The sequence below is a fragment of the Plectropomus leopardus genome, chromosome 19 (genome assembly GCF_008729295.1).
Source record: "Plectropomus leopardus isolate mb chromosome 19, YSFRI_Pleo_2.0, whole genome shotgun sequence".
NCBI classification, from domain to species: domain Eukaryota; kingdom Metazoa; phylum Chordata; class Actinopteri; order Perciformes; family Serranidae; genus Plectropomus; species Plectropomus leopardus.
Genome location: NC_056481.1, coordinates 4,846,683 through 4,864,231, shown reverse-complemented (window position 1 = coordinate 4,864,231; position 17,549 = coordinate 4,846,683). Strand labels below are relative to the sequence as shown.

The following is a 17,549-nucleotide window of genomic DNA, read 5'->3' as shown; positions in this document are numbered from 1 at the left end:
ATTAACAGATGTAGCTTGTTAAATCTTTACAAAAAAATATATAAACTGACAGATATGACAAAGGTATCAGTATTTCATATAACTTTACACCAGAACAAGTGGGGTCCAAATTTTGCCCCTGTGATTAATCCAGCACTGGTATATAATAAACAAGATTTCATGGTCAGAGTTGCTGAAACTATAATGCCCTTTATCTAAGTTAATCATCTGTATATAAGATTGTGCGTGAATATGTTATAAGTTTGTAGCCTTTAAAGGAAGTAAGTTAATGAAAAGCAGCACATGTGACCTGCTGCCTTCAGCGACCTGTTACCTAAAGAACAAGGAAGTGGTCCTCCCACTTTCTGTTTGAGGACACTTGCGGGAGTTTGTCGGTTGTCTCCATGAAGCTCTTAAAACTGTTATAATTATAAAGAAGCCAGCGGTGGAGCAGTGATTTGGAGGTTTAACCCAGGTCGTGTTGAGGTAAGTGCTCATTTCACTCATTCCTGTCAGCTGAGTTATCTGCGGGATAATTGCGTGTCTGGTGTGTTTTACTGCTTCAGACTGCAGCATACGACCAACAACGAAGACCTATAAACCCAAGAAGACTTAGACACAAACAAAATGTCTTCTAAGTTCATTTTGAGTACAACTGTCGCCGATTTTAGTGACAATTTAAACCTTTTTGGGTGAACTTTATTAAATGATAAATGTCGTAAATCAAACTTAACGCTATACTCCATGCTTCAGATAATTGCCAGTAAAATACAAAAAACAGGCTTAAGAGCCTGTTTTAGTCCCTAATTATAGTTTTATGCACAGAAGAACAATTGGAGGAAGTTTTCAGGTTATTTAGGCTACTTTATACTGCGTCACAATTAAAAGTCCTGCATATAATAGAAATATCACTGTAGTTCAATCTTGTGTGTGTGTGTGTGTGTGTGTGTGTGTGTGTGTGTGTGATCTTATTGGATTATTATTTATTATTATTATTATTATTATTATCACCAATGCATTAACGTGCAAGCATTTTACTGTTGTAGTTGGTTGAGGTGGAACCAGTTGCAACTACTGTATATACTTTTGGGTAGTTTCAGTAACAATGCATCATATTATACAAGTTAGAATTTAGTTTAGAAACTAGAAACTACAGCTGTCAATTAAATGTAATGAAATCAAAATGTAGAATATACTCCTTCCCAACTCCTTCCCAAAATAAATATATTAAATCGCTTTACAACACTGCAAAATAATGACCAAACTCTTTAACATTTATTTTCTAAAGAGGAAAACATCTGTGGGCACTGACTTAAAATACAACTAGATTTCTTTCTTTTTTCTTTTCTTTTTTTCTTTTTTTTAACCATGAGGGTTGCGGCTTGTATGGTTAACTACTGATTACGCCTCTACAGTAAATATGATATTGTTGGGCTGTTTTTTTTTTTACACAAGATAATTCTTTATGTTAGTGGACTCAGAAATTGAAATTGAATTTTAAAAAAGGGTCAAAACAATTGTGTCATCAGTGTTTATGATCCGAACACTTTCCCGAAAGTGAACTGTACAGGGATGTTTTATATTTTACTTTAATTAGGTCAGGTGTGTGTTTGTGCTACAGTGCAGCTTACCCAAACAAAACAGACCAGTTTAGCTTCATTATTGTAAAAGGAGGAAGGAGTCTACGGTCTCAAATCTTTTGAGTTCAAATTTCAAAACAAAACTATTTTATCTTAATGTTGACACTTCATACTACATTTATGTAAGTACTATCTTTAATACTTATAGTAAAATATAGGTAAAGCGTGTAGCTGCAGTTGACAAAATAACAAATAAAATAATTGTATTTTTGCTACTTTTATTACAGGTTTTTTCACTAGTTTTTTAGATGTTGAACCAACATTGGCTGAGGTTTCACAATTTAAGTACATTGTGAAAGCAGAATGATTCAGTACTTGGGTGAATAAACTAAACCTCCAGAGAAATTTTGTAACATTAGTCAGTAACACAGACAGAGAGGCACGGCTGCATCAGAGCAAAATAACCCAGTTTGAAATTGATCTTTTATTGGCCGTTGGATTTTAAAAAAAGGCAGAAGCTGATATGTGTCAAAAAGCCAAATAGCAGCATATAATCGGCCAGGCCGATTATTGGTTGATCCCTAATTAATACTATGTAGAATAAGACACTGCATATTTTTCAACTTTTGGCAAGAAAATGAATTTATTTGTTATGCATAGCCCATAGCATTTAAAAGTGAAATTAAACATTAAATGTTGAATTATTTGTGTGTATAATAATAATAATGCTTTATAGTCATTTCAGTCGTTTTATAAAAATATCCTGCTGAAATACTATTTGGATGTGACTGCCTGTCTTCCCCGAACTGTTTCCCGACTGGACCGTCAATTGACATTTGACTTTAAAATACACCAGAATGCTCCTCCATTAACCGGCACACTGATCCGGCAGTCCTCTCTGCTCGTGGGTGAACATGAATCAAATCATGATATCCCTCATCTGCCGAGCGCCTGTATCAAGGACGTTACACTTCTCAATTACCCACGGATGTATTATAAGGAAGTCAATTACCGTCCTCTGCACGTCCTCTGCCTGCCAGCTAATAACTTCAGCCTGCATTCATCATCACTTCAGATCTCTCATCTCTCATGATTGGATCAAAGTTTTTGCCTGATTCAAACAGAACATTATAGTCCTCAGTTTATGTGTGATAAATGATAACGGTCCCCGTCTTCCCCTCACTTTCCTTCGCTCTCACACACTCTCGAATTCGGTGAATCTCTTGCTCTGCTGATGAATTAAGAGCTTGTTAATTGGCTTGACAAGCTAAACATGAGATGGCACATTTTGGAGTGTCCTCTGAACAGCAGGTTTTTCCTTTTTTTTAATTTTTAAACACACTGTATTTTTAAATGGATTATTTCATCCAATCAGAGCTTCAGTGGAGGCATTGCCTACACTAAAAGTGTGTCCACGACAGAGTATAACTATTTTTGGGGATATACAACAAACACTGTGTGTTTTACCTTAAAACTTCAATTAATAGCCCCGGTTATTATTGTCTTAAATCACTGAACTAAAAAGTCGTATAGTATATGTGTCTGGTTTTTAATTGATTTCATTTTAATTTAACATCTCTCAGAAGGCACTGCTCCTAAGCTGCCTGAAACAGCTCATTTGAGTTTCAGTGTTTACTTCCATAACTTATTGATATCATAATGCACCATAGAAAAGAATAATGCGCATAGACAGAGCCGATGTGTTTTCTGAACATTAGAGTGTGTAAATCTATTGTAGTAGACCCCCAAAATACAAATATGATCCCGGAAATGAGCGTTGTAAGGCCTCTTTAAGTAAATCTAAAACCATTTTTGTTCGTTTTAGTTTGGGGCCTCAGGCAGCTGCTTAGCTTGCCTAATGGTGAAGTCTGCTCCTGGCGTTAACTAAAATGACTAAAACTACCTTAAGTCGGCTCAATGCACCAAGTATAGTAGTGATTTTAAAGCCCTGAAATTTAATAATCCAGTCATTATTTTTCCACCTTTTTTCAACTTTGCGATTAGGAGCAGGCTAGCAGTTACGAAAAGCTGAGTGAGAACCTCCAGACAATAACCCAACAGGTTAAGGCGACACTCCACGAAATTAACATTATCAAGAGGCAGGTTGACAGCTGGAAAGGTTGGGGAGACAGATTCGAAGCCTTGAAGGCAGAGAAAGATGCCGCCTATAACAATTGTGTCTTCCTCCAAAGAGAAGTCAGGGCACTCACTGAAAAAGTGAAAAGTCAACAAACTCTTGAGGAGTTGTACAATCAGACAACAGCATCAAATGAGAAAATGTTACATCGCCGTCAGCTTCTGAACCAAGAACTGCAGGCCCTCAGGGAAAAGGAGGGCAGCATAGATGTCACAGAGGAGGACTATGAATTGGCAGTACAAGACCGTGAAAAACTTCTCTGGGATGTCCGGCTCCTGGAGGAGGAACTGCAAAAGGAGCATGTTTCTGAGGATATGTGCACAGGAATGAAACGAAAGGTAGAGAGAGAAAGGGAGTACAACAATGACCTGAAATGTGAAATCAAGCTGCTCCAGGAGAGACAACAGGAATATCAAGCTTTAGCTCAATCCTACAATGTTGCGAAAGCTCAGGAGGAGGCAATTAGACAGGAAAATCTGGCTTTAGAAAAGGAGAGAGAAGCTCTTCGAAGAGATGCCAGATATACAATCTATGTATGAAATGAAAGCTGAAGTGGAAGCGTCAAGAGATGATGTGCTACAGCAAAACGACAACCTGCAATAACAAGTCCGGCAACTCAGAGATGGAAATCAGAGTGTCCAACCTTTGGCTGAATCTTACAATGTTGCAAAGGCCAAGAAAGATAAGATTAGCCAGCAAAATGAGGCTTTGCAAGAGGAGATTCAGAGGTTGCACACAGAGATCAGGGATAAAGAAGCTTTGCAGGGAAATATTGATGCACTGAGAGCTTCCCCAGAAGAGACAAGCCATCAAAATGAGACCCTGCAGAGAGAACTCCAATTTCTTAAATAAAGATATGATCATTTAAAGATCTGGGAGACTGCACAGAGAAACACTGATGCGCTTAGAAGATTTGAATACAGAAAATAGTAATCTGAACCAGCAAATAAACATCACCGATGACAAGCTCCAGGCCAGCAGACAGTTCAAGGAAACTTATGTTTACCTGGAGGCTGAAGAGAAAGCCCTGCAGGCGCGAAATAGACGGTTGAGTAAAACCGAAGCTTCGAAATACAGAAGACTGGAAGCAAAGGTGCGACCTGCTGACAGAAGAGATGGATGCCTCGAAGCTCCAGAACAACAGAGCAACGGAGGAAATCCAGGTTTTCAGTGACAACCTCAGGACTCTGGGTGATGCCAAGGCAACTTACAAGTCTATGATGACCAAGAAAAAAGTTCTCACCAACCAGAACAACGCTCTGCAAAGACACCGCCAGGAGCTGGAACAAAAGGTCTTGAAAGAACAAGCTCTGGAGGAACAAAACAACCGTATCACACAGGAGATTGAAGCCTTCGGACAAGATAATGGCAATCTTCTTCCAGATTCAAGAGCTTTGACTTCCAGATATGATTCCTTAAAAAACTCAGAAAAAAACATGAAAATGATGCCCTTCAGACACAACTTAGGGACCTTACTAAAAAAATGGAAAGAGAAAAAGCTGTAGAGGACAAGTGTACAGCGAGAAGTGCAGAGATTGATTGAAATACTAGAGATCGACTGATATCGGCCCTGAAAAAAAAAAAGTTATAAAAGTTATAAAGAAATTATCTGTGAATAAGTGACTTTTATTGTATTCAGGTTGCCTTTGTCCATTAGGAGTCATCCTTTTTATAGTTAAAAAACAAGTCTAAAACAAAACATGCGTAATCCGTGGAAGCTGCTTTAATGACAATTGTAAAACAAAGTCTCCCAGCATGGCTATTTTTAATTAACATACATACACACAAATATCAAACACTCTCTAGACAGGTCAAGATGAATAATCACACCAAAATCTGTTCTCCCATGTCAAACACATGTTCTTTTCATATGACATGCAGGAGGCTGTAGGTGCTTTTTTATGACATAATTTTAGCTGCTAAATCACAGTTTATTTCCCACAAGATTTGCAAGTAAGGCTAGAATAATAAAGTGTTTCTGTAATATTTCAGTAATTCTGATTTGACTGTTTAATGAGTTTTAAATGGATACTCGAGTCATTTTGATGTCTTGTTTCTCTTCTTTAGACTGGAATTTTTTCCCTTCAGTAAACTGTAATGGTTACACCGGCGAAAAACAGCAAACACACAGAGGGGCCTGATGAGAAGGTGAAAACACTGAAGCAGTTCCCTCCGTACGGATCCATAAGTGGAGCCTCAACAGGAGAAACCTGCCCCACATGTCGTGGCACCGGGCGCATCAGTCAGTTTTCAACTTTCACAATCATAACTGCATTTTAAACAGCTTCAGTGCCTCAACAACTCCTCAAATAACTGTTTCATTTCACATTCAAAAACTAAGGGAAGTCACACAGTGAAGTGCAGCTGCTTCTGTTTAGTCACACTTTCACATCATTTTTGTGTCCGTTTCTTTTCTTGTGTCGGCAGGCCACGAAGACCAGCTAGTTGCTGTAATACCATGTAACGATGTGAGACTGAAACCCAGACGCACGTAAGTTACGTGTATGCCGATATTTGGCTTTGCACAGTTTAAGGGTGATTCTTCAGTTATTATCCAGTTTGGAAACTTAAAAAAAATCCAACACATTTTTGGAGAAATGTATTGAGACAATATTTTTAGTAATATACATGCATTCTGTCACATACAAGATAAATATGTAGGCTTGCTAATGTCTGTTTTAGCATTTAATATACATAAAATGCACAATATAATTGTTTTTATTATTTTTAAGCTGGTTGGAAGCAAAAGTTATTATTTATTATTTTTATTAGTAGTAGTGTAGTAGTTGTAGTAGTAGTATTAAAACCAATTACTCCAAGGGACAGTTGTTCTTTTTATGAAAAATTCATAAAATACCATTCATGATCCACTTATCTGAACTTAAGTTTGTATGAGATCAACATTAAATAAAAAATTTAGCAGGGTTAAAATCTGGCTCAGGGACAAAAAAATATAGCAAAAAACACAAAAAGCCATTTTTTAATATTAAAAAAATGACTGATATATATATTTTTGTGTACACTATTTTTGCTGTGAAGTGACAAAAATAAAAAGTAAGTGTTTTTTTTCTTCTGACAGGAACACAACAGTCACAATAGTTTAAGACTCAATCTTTAAATAGGCATAACTGAATGTAAACGTTTTTGTCAGTATGGTTTTTGCACGTGTATACAGATATGTTCGTACGGATTTTACCATGTCTTATTATTTCACATGTTTCAGGAAGCTGTACGTGTGCGTCTCCATGGTTGTGTGTCTGCTTCTCTCCTGTCTGATCCTCTTCTTCCTCTTCCCCCGGAGCGTCACCTTGACGCCTGTGTCCGTGCTGTCGGTTATGGTCTACTTCACCCCAAATACAGTCGAAATGGAGGTTAGAGTAAGTAACAGAAATTCGTACGAAGAGTGGAGCCAGTTACGTGTAAACCTGTGCCACCTCTTTGTTGTATCAGAATCACTTTACGGAAAAAAGAAAAGAAAGTGAAGGGGTTGTTTTTGTGTCTATAGTACAGTAAAAATAAATGTAATACGTGATAGAAAACCCCAGGAATGAGTCCTAAAACCAGGAATCCGTTAGCATCTCAGCACCTCCAACTCCTCATCTCAAAGGGTTTTTAATAACGTCTGTTTGTTAACACAAGCTTAAGAGACTCTCATGTTTTGTTTTATACGTCAGTAAATACCCCACTCACAAACTTTAAAGCTTCTATGTATTTTTAAAAAGGTAAACAAATGACTAAATGAGACTATACGGAACATCATCAAGCCGAACACGGCTTTCCCGCTTCGTGACATTAGCACAGCAACTGTAGTGTAGTTCGTTTATAGCCTAACATTAGCTTTTTAATCATGGTAACTGCATTTAGGCTTCAGAAATTCTGAAAATGATGTTCATTTGTGATGATTATCTTGCGTGATAGAAAACCCCAGGAATGAGTCCTAAAATCAGGAATCCGTTAGCATCTCAGCACCTCCAGCTCCTCGTCTCAAAGGGTTTTTGGTTAGAAGTCTTTAATAACGTCTGTTTGTTAACACAAGCTTAAGAGACTGTCATGTTTTGTTTTATACGTCAGTAAATACCCCACTCACAAACTATGTATCTTTAAAAAGGTAGACAAATGACTAAATGAGCCTATACGGAACATCATCAAGCCGAACGCGGTTTTCCAGCCTCGTAACGTTAGCACAGCACCTGTAGTGTGTAGTTCATTTATAGCCTAACATTAGCTTTTTAATTGTGGTAACTGCATTTAAGCTTCAAAAATTCTTAATCGTCATTTGTGACGATTATCTTGCTGAACAAAAGTTGTACATCATATACATTTGTTTACCAAAGAGCTTATTTTCTGCAATGATCCCCCCCCAAAAAAATCCCATTTTTATTACAGAACCAGGGTGATGTTAGCTTCTCAGTTGGCAAAAAACAAACAAACCCTGTCATCCCCGGGGCGCTCGTTTTTTCTCAAGTATAGATTAGGTTACCTGTTTGGTCAAAACTGAGTTAAGACAAAACTCTAGCTTTGTGACATTCTTTTTACCATATTAAAAGTACTTAAAAAATGTGTAACTTGTGAAACAGCAGCACGCAACGTACATACGTTAGCAAGTAGTTAACTGTAACTTCGAATTCGTAAATCGGCAGTTATAATTGTGTGTAACTTATGTCATTAAGGGCAGATGAGCAGCGCATTAGCTGGAAAAACATTACGTTTAGTTACTTACATGGAGCTATACAGAATTAAACGTTCACTGAATGTGTTCGTGCCTGTTCATGAGTCGTAAGAAATTATAAATCATTTTTAAGAAGTAAATGTTTACTGTAAGCTAGCTTGTCTCAGTTACGTTAGCATAGCAAGGCAGGCTAATTGTTAATGTGCTTGGTTAAAAAGGTTAATAATGGTTGCTTTGGGATGGCTGTCAGAGGTATGAAAACTTTATACCGTCTGAGGTGTAACAGATAGTGTTTTCCACATTTTTTGTGGTTCCACAGTTTTATTTAACAACTGTTCTAGGAAAGAGGATTAGCGCTCTGTTTGGTACCGCTGCTATTGGAAAATACTGGTTGGTTCAGCAACAAAAGTTGCTCCAATAAATCACAAGTTAAAAATCACAATAATAATGTATCGTGGCTTAAGTATCATGATAATAACATATCATGGGGACCTCTGGTGATTCCCACCCCTATATCATTCTACATATATAGTAAATTGCATGTATATACATGCACTACAGAGTGTTTTATATGTGTGTAATTTCCACCACATTTTTATTATGTGTCAAAACACCATCTGCAAAGAACTGTCTGAATTGCATTCACATGACAGACTGTAGATAGCTGCTGTAGTTAAATGAAGGACAAAGTTCCCTGAGATTTTTTAATGATGTAAAAGGTGTGTTGGCTGCACCTGGTGAGCTGTGTGTCTTTTTCTCGCCTAGAATCTCGTCAACATCTCCAACGAGAACTTTGTCCCAGTTCAGATTCTCGACTTTAGCATTCAGGGTCTGGTATCTGAAGCAATTATGGGTAAAGCCAAGATGTCCAACATGAGCGCCCTCCAGCCCCGCTCACAGCATTCGGTGAGTTTCACACAGGATGATTCATATTGAAATGTACTGCTGATTTTTCATGTAATTAATTTCTCTGTCTTCTTTTGCAGTACACCACTGAAATTAACCTGTCTATTACCGATAAAGGCTTAAAGTACGTTTTAAATATTGTGTGAAAATTATGTAATACTACATTATTTTCTGGATTCAGCACATGTCCACATGTCAGCTGTTTTATCTCTTTCAGCACGTACTGCAAGTCGAGCTCTATCAAGATTCACACGTTATTTCTGGAGCTGCAGTAAGTGTCAATCTGTATCTGAGAATCAGCGGAGGAGGCAGCAGCCACTTCACAGCATATCTCAAACCCACAGGGTGTGAAAGGCATGGTCAGAAACCACAACTGCACGGAAAAAAAAAAAAAAAAACAGGTTCTCTTTAAAATAAAAAGGTCAAATCTTACTTAAAATCTAAAATGTTCTTTTTAGATAAGAGTTAAACAGACACATGAAGGTTAGTTTTTAGCATCCACTGAAAAGGTGGATTATAACCACAAAAACAAACTGTGGCTTTTTTTATTTTCACTTCTGTTTTGTGCACGTTCAAAGAAAGCTTTGATCTGCTTCTTTGTGCCAGAGGTGTAGTCAGCGGTTTATACCGGAGCATCTGAATGACTCACATTTGAACACGAGGTGCGAGTAAACTCGCCACAGTGTAATACTTTTAAGTTGCGAACCCCATTTTCGCAGTATAGTTTTGTTATTTATTGCACTACTAGTGATAATGTTCTTGTTGTCTGGAATAAAAGAGGAGTTGAACTTTGTTCTTGTGATAAAACTTGAAATTGCATTAACTTATTTTTTTGCCATTTTGGGGCAGGCTGAAAAGATCAAAACAAAGACACTAAAACGCTTTACAATATGTATAGTCATTTGATCCATTGTTAATAATAAGACTTATAGAGTGGTGAAGGGATGATGTATTTTTGTGGGCCAACCAGGAAGTGAGCATTTTGAACGTTTATGATACTTACACGTTTTCTTCAGCATGATAATCTTCACAGATGAACACCACTTTTGTGTGTTTTGAAGCATAAATGAAATCGCCAGAAGCAAAAAGCTGTTTTTAGGCTAAACATGAACTACATCGTGGTCGCACCATTTAAACATCACCACCCTGAGTCGTTAAACTTCACTGTAAAAACAGGTTAAAACACAATTGAAAAATATCATAAACGGTTAATCTGGAAGTTCGAGTGCGACTGTTGCGGTAAAGCTGTAAAGCTGTGAAGGTGAGCGAGTGGGTTTAATGAGTTTCTGTGTCCGGTGTGATGATGTCTGACGTCCCTGATAAACACTGTAGTCCCATTTAGCCGCCTGTTAGAAACTGCCTTTTTTAAGATGCGTAAAACCTTAAAAGTTCAAAATCGTTTTTTATGTTGCAGAACAAAACGTCTAAATACCTTTATCCTATGTAAACCACAGACCTTATTTAAGACACTTTGCCGAAAACCGATCAAAAAAACCCAGAGACTTTGAGACGAGGGAACCGGAAGTGCAAAAAAGCTAACGAACTTCCACGTTTTAGGAATCATTGCTTCACCACTCATTGATTAGTGATTAAAACACGATGAAAACATACCTTTTTTAATTTTTTGTCTTTTTCTCCTCCAGAATGACAATGAACATTTCCTATCTCTCTCACTCGGAGCAGCTGTCTCTGGACACCTTTGAGTACATTGACTGTGGCACCAACTCAACAATCCCTCATCCTGTGAGATGATGAAATCAAAATGAAAAACACCAAAGTAGGAGTGCGACATAATGAATATTCTGGCTGCATCGCGCCCTTTTCCTCATCTGCGTGGGATGTGACTTTGTGAATGATAACTGCTGTAAAAATGCATTTTTATCCACAGATCCATGTATTTTACTTAAGAATGACTACCAATAAAACAGTGGAGAAATACTTCAGTAAGACAAATATTGGCAAGAAAATAAAGTACTATTTAGCAAATAGTAAGTAAATGTACTAAGTTACATTCCACCACTGATTCTGTATGTTGTTTTAGCATACCTTAATACTAAAATCACTACAATTTTCGAAAGATGATTCAAATATTATATCTTAAAATGAATGTTTTTTGCTTATTTGATTGAGGTTTGCCTTATCTGTATTACAGGCAAAGTGGTCTCATAAAAGTGTGTGAAACAAACACAGTGTTTTAAATTCTTAAAAATGTACTTTTTTTTTTTTTAAATTTAACTAATTTCTCACCGTTTTTGGAAAGGATGCCATTGATTGTGTTAATAGAATTTTAATGTTTGATTGTCTTTTGTCATTTGCACTTTATTAAACTGTGGCATTAAAGACGGTGTGTTAGATTTATTTCTTCTATAAATGTATTTTCGGCTGGTTTGAAGGTTTATTTTTAGGCACTGCATGTGTTCCTATTTATCATGAGTCAACACTGCGTGTCCACACTTGACACTGTTTATACTGAAATCCATAATAACCTTATCATGAATTCATCATGTATCCAAAAATGTCACAGTTTCTATTTCTATTTTACAAATTAACTTTTGTGACTACACCCAAATTACTAAAAAACACAAGTATTTTGATATCATGGTATTTTTATTTTTGTAGAGGTAAAGTTAGATCTAATCTAATCAGAAAGTAGTGTTGTGTGGACATCCTGCATGTTTGCAGCTCTTTAAAAAACACTAATTATTACTTAAAGTGTCACGTCAGCACAGATAACAATGCTTTTTTCCAACTATAATGCTTAGTAATAGTCTTAAGCATTTCCCAAGTGTGTCCTGCATGTTCGAGATCGCTCTCCACTGCAACACAGCTGATTTAAATGATCAGCTCGTTATCAAGCAGCTTCAGGAGTTCATAACGAGCTGATCATTTGAATCAGCAGGCAGAGAAACATGCAGAACTTGTGGTTCTCAAGGAGAGGTTTGGGAAATGCTGATGTACCTACAAGACCTACATTTTGTTGCAGCTCTTGAAGTTCCTGATCGTGGACACATGATGGAGCCGATGCTTTATTAAGACTGATCAAGTACACAAGACAAGCTGTGGGACATTAAGTGTTATAAGATGCAGAACTGGTGTTAACTGTTAAGTTTACACGATTGTGTTTCTAGCAAGAAACCCTTTTGCCATAAGAATTAAAAAAAAAAGAAAAGTTATGGCTACACACTGTTGTTTCAGTCATTAAATTTATCCACTGAGGAATATACTGTATGAAGACATTTTATCGATTCAGTGCTTATGCAGTTCTACTTCCCCTGTATGAGAGGGAAACCACATTATTGTTTTTACTGCACTTCATTTGTCCGACAGATTGAAATTACTTTATACAATTTCTTTTAGAGTTTATATGTCAAACATATTATCAGTTTTTAATAATGCATTACATTGAAAGTGCCCAACAGTATGTACAGTTGTTAAAATCAACACTACCTTGGTAACATTTAGATGCTTACATTTATTTTATGTATAATACCAGCAGTATGTTATTCTGTGGATATATTTTATATTTTAGTATTTTTATAGTGTATTATAGTATATTACTGTTTTGTGTATTCCATAGATATTCTACAGATATTTGCTCAGGGTTATTTTTTCAGTTGATGCTGGGGTATGAAAACTGAAACTGAATTGTTCATTTACTGATATAACAGTTTTGGAATAAATAAATACAAATAGACAGACAATGTCACTTTCATTTAGGTATTTTCAAAAACTGGAGATTTTTTTTATACTTACATTTATTTTAAAAAAAGAAAAAAGGTTTCAATTAGAGTAATGAACTGTTTTTTCAACCAAAAAAATCCCTGTGGTTTAAATTCCTTTCAGGGTCATTGAAAGTGATAATAATTATTCTGTAATTCCTAAGTATGGTGATATTTTCTGAGAGAGTTATCCTACAGTGATATTCGCATATTTCAGCCCTACTCTTCACTACTGTGATAAGTATATAACCTATTTTTTCCCCCAATTTTATTTATTTTTTTGGCCTGCTATTTTTGATACTTCAGGTACAAGTTGCTGTTCATAGACAGTATAGTAGTTTTTACTGCATTGATTTGACATCTATAGTTACAGATTAAAATTTAAATATAATCTATAGAGGGCTCATTCTATTGCGCTTTTGGAGTTTTTATTGACAATATTTCACTATTTTGATATGGTTTATATACTGTTGTGACCGCGTGCAGTTCACCTGTGTGCCGGCAGGGCGCGTGCAGCAGCCGTCCAGGTGGCCGTGACGTCACCGGGGCTTTAGGTGCTGTGCGCTCGTGCCTCTCCGGAGCTCCTCAGTGCTGCTGGAGCAGATCAGGAGCGGATGTGACCGCCGGGGACAAACAGTCTGTTTACCATGGATGTGTTCATCGCTTGTGGATGATGTTTTCGGCGCATATTTGAACAGGTATGAACGTTTTTTTTTAACATGCACAGAGGAGCACAGTTTATCATGGTGGTGATTTCATTCTTTTTTTGTGCAACCTGCATGGATTTCTTTTGCTGTAATTGTGTTGTTATGCATTGAAGTTACAGGTTCTCTTTAATTTTATTTCCTTAAAACATCATGTTGATAATAAACTAGATGGCTTCGTGCAGGAAAGGAGGGAAACTAAGGTGGCTGAGGCTGTTCTCAACATGCATTCAAGTGTTAAAACACGACTCACAAACATGACTGTGCATTTTGCCTCTTTAAATAAATGCTACCCCTCATAATATGCACTGAATTCCTGCAAACACGCGATGTCTGTGTTCTGTCCAGAGGCAGCTGTTTGATGGGTATCAGGATGTCAACAACAACCGGATTAGTGCTGCTGCAGCAGTCCTCATAGACAGTCTGAATACATATCATCTATCCGCTGCATTGAAATCAATCTGCCCCCAAGAAAAGCCTTTCAGGTTTAGCAGTGCTAAGAGGATTTAGTCTCTGGATAACCTCAGCCACCCAGTTATAGCTGTTGTTCGGCTCTGCAACGTGGCCAAGACGTTCATTGTTTTATGTAATCAGAATTAGAAGTTAACCCAAGTGTGCAGCGATTTAACAAATGGGTTTTGCTCACAGTTAAAGGGATAGTTCGGATTTTTTTGGAGAGGGGTTGTTTGAGGTACTTATCCATAATCAGTGTACTACCCACAGTAGATGGCTGTCGTCAAGCCCCAGTTTGGAGAAGCTGAGAAATGTTCTGCTGTGGATGGGGCCAGCGATTAAACGTATTATAGCCACCTAAAAAATCAATATCATTTTAACCCTTAAACATGTGGATCAGCATCAGTTTTCTTGTTCTGCATTCAGAAGCCTTTTACTAACATTCAAACCTCTTAAATCTGGGAAAATTGATTTGATTTCTTTAAAAAAAAAAAAAAGTGAAAAAACATAATACACAACATGGCAAGAACAGTCCTGCAAAAAAAAGATAAAAATGTCTCAACTAAATTTTAATAATCTAAGTATATATCTAAAATTATGTTACAGAAAAAAAGTAATTATTTTTAGTAGTTTCATGAAGTCATTTTCTCAGCTGTTTTTTTTCCTTATTATTTGTAGCTATTTTTCATCTAAGTTTTCACTCATTTCTTGCTAACTTTTGGGCCATTTCTTGCCGATTTGTTTATTGCCCTCTTCCCATGTTTTTGAAAGAGATTATGCCAATTTGCTCAGGTTTATTTTGACATGAAAAAGAATTGATACCAAGTATCAATGGTCATTTCAGAGAATGTATGATCTTAAAAACTTGCCTCAAAGTCATGGAAAAGATATTTTGAATATAGCATACACTTAAACTTTTTTTTTTGCATAGCTAAAAATGTTTTGTTGCTGGCCACCATCCACAGCAGTACATTGCTTAGTTTCAGTGTCAGACTCCTGTCTGCTTCTCCAAACCTGGAGTCTTCCGAGTGACATTTACTGTGTGTACAAGTACCCCATACAACCCCACTTCAAAAAATCTTAACAATCCCTCTGACTGATAAGTCTTAAATGTGAAAGACGGAAACAGGAAATGCCACGTTTATCAAATGAAATTGCATCATTGAATCCCACTGATAATAATCGCAGTCTCTTCTGCATTCTTTGGGTGAGATCCCATTGTCTTCTCATTAAATGTTAACTTTTTGTTTGTTTTGGTCTCCAGCACCGTCTGATCCCATCTGCCTTCAAGGACAAGGAGCAAATGCCACTCTCCTAAAAAAAGGATTAAATCAGGAATCTGTCACCTCACCTAAGTAGGTGTGAATTTGTGGCTGCAGTCATGGGGAACCAGCTGACTGATATCGCTCCCAACACCTCCTTTCTGCCAAACTTCCAGTGTCTGCACGTGGTGGTGATCGGGCTCGACTCGGCCGGGAAGACGTCTCTGCTCTACAGGCTCAAACTGAAGGAGTTTGTAAACACGATCCCCACTAAGGGCTTCAACACGGAGAAGATCAAGGTGTCAGTGGGGACGTCTCGGAGTATAAACTTCCAGGTGTGGGACGTGGGCGGCCAGGAGAAGCTGCGCCCGCTGTGGAAGTCTTACACCCGGCGGACAGACGGGATGGTGTTTGTGGTGGACTCCACGGAGCTGGAACGGATGGAGGAGGCCAAAGTGGAGCTCCACAAGATCACCCGCACCTCGGAGAACCAGGGCGTCCCCGTGCTCATCCTGGCCAACAAACAGGACCTGGATTCAGCGTTGTCCGTCAGCGAGGTTGAGAAGCTGCTATCAGTCCACGAACTGAGCATGTACACGCTGCATCACGTGCAGAGCTGCAGTGCCGTGGACGGTCAGGGGCTCCAGCCGGGCCTGGAGAAACTTTACGAGATGATCCTGAAGAGGAAGAAGATGGTGAAGCACAACAGGACCAGAAAGAGATGAACTCTTTCTTGGCGGCAGACACGAGGAGATTTATCACGGTTGAGACACTTCCAAGCTTAATGGTCCCCTTTAATGGGAGAGCGATTTGTGCCAACACAACAACAATTACACGCGGCCGGGGGGTCAGGAGAAATGGATTTGCTCATAATAATTGAAGCAGTATTGACACATTCTTTGTTCTGCAGCTGCTTTTCAGAAGTTATAGATTTAAAGGGAACCCTGATAGCAGTTAGTCCTCACTAAGTGCTTTTCCCACACTTGTTTTAAAGAATTCTAGCAAGACATTTTCCTGTTAACTCTAGGACTAATATATAAGCACACTGACATCCAAGTGTCCCTATAATACATGAAATGTCCTTATAATCCTTCACCAGCTTGCACAGATTCCACTGAATAGCTGTTTTCTGTTCCACGGATGTTTCCCCGAAATATTTATTACACGTTTTTGTGTTTGTGTTGGACAGAGGGACTGTTTTTGTAAATGATGTGAAATGAAAAAGCGGTGATGGAGCACCAAATGATATTTCATTTAATTGCCATGGAACAGTAATCCTAAGTGCATTCCCTTCATGGCCACAGAGGTTGAGTTTCAGTTACTATAATAATAATAATGTTTATACAAATTGTACATTTTTGTAACACTGAAGGCTTAATAAATCGAAGCACTGTACAGAACATTCTTGATTTCCTTGTAGTTAATGATAGAGGAGTAGGCTAGTAGGCTACTTCATGCTCGCAAACAAAAATCAGTTGAATGCAGAAATATAGCACGTTTCACAACACAAACGCTACATACAAGTAAAAACTGACAAACCGGTGGCTTACCATTCACTGTGTGCACCGCCATATTGCTGTGACATTAATTCGACCAACTTGGTCTACATGGATCTTGCCAAGTTTCTGATTTTGAATCTCGACTTGAATGCCCGTTCCATCGCACTTTTTCGAGTCTAAGGTTTTATCCTAAACCTGATCTAACCTGCAGGGACACTAATTCATAAGATATCACACAAAATGTTGTATGACGTTACGCTGAAATGTTAGTATTATTAGTTTTGTGTTTCATGTTTTTTTCCTCAGCCCTCAAGTGGCAAGAATGATTAATTGTTGCAGTTTCCATGTGATCAAAAACACACATTTGTTGGATTATGACTTCCATCAAAATTTTTAAGTCTACCTTCCCCCTCACTATTCATTCCTGAATCAGCAAATTAGGCTTTCAGAGAGGGGGGGCGTCTTCTCCTCCTCCTTTCCCTCCCCCGCACAAACCAAAACAATCCATTTACTTTGATTCCCTCCTTCTACTCTGCCAGCTGCTGACACTGTAATTGCATCAATTAGAGGTGAGGAGGTTCAGAGGTGGTTCAGTCCTGCAGAGCCATCACATGGGATTGAACCACCTGAGGCCATCGACA

General features: G+C 37.8%; 2 protein-coding genes across 2 annotated transcripts; both read left to right on the top strand.

Moving 5' to 3' along the window:
* The first annotated feature begins 340 nt into the window (after positions 1-340).
* Positions 341-11,611, top strand: tmem106a (transmembrane protein 106A). The gene is made up of 8 exons (XM_042508431.1): positions 341-465; positions 5,764-5,938; positions 6,124-6,187; positions 6,920-7,073; positions 9,131-9,271; positions 9,352-9,395; positions 9,489-9,542; positions 10,915-11,611. The coding sequence occupies exons 2-8, from the start codon at positions 5,794-5,796 to the stop codon at positions 11,021-11,023; spliced, it is 711 nt and encodes a 236-aa protein (XP_042364365.1). The 5' UTR covers positions 341-465; positions 5,764-5,793; the 3' UTR covers positions 11,024-11,611.
* A 1,983-nt stretch (positions 11,612-13,594) lies between these two features.
* Positions 13,595-16,809, top strand: arl4d (ADP-ribosylation factor-like 4D). Its single transcript, XM_042507881.1, has 2 exons — positions 13,595-13,688; positions 15,412-16,809. The coding sequence occupies exon 2, from the start codon at positions 15,529-15,531 to the stop codon at positions 16,132-16,134; it is 606 nt and encodes a 201-aa protein (XP_042363815.1). The 5' UTR covers positions 13,595-13,688; positions 15,412-15,528; the 3' UTR covers positions 16,135-16,809.
* Positions 16,810-17,549: the final 740 nt, after the last annotated feature.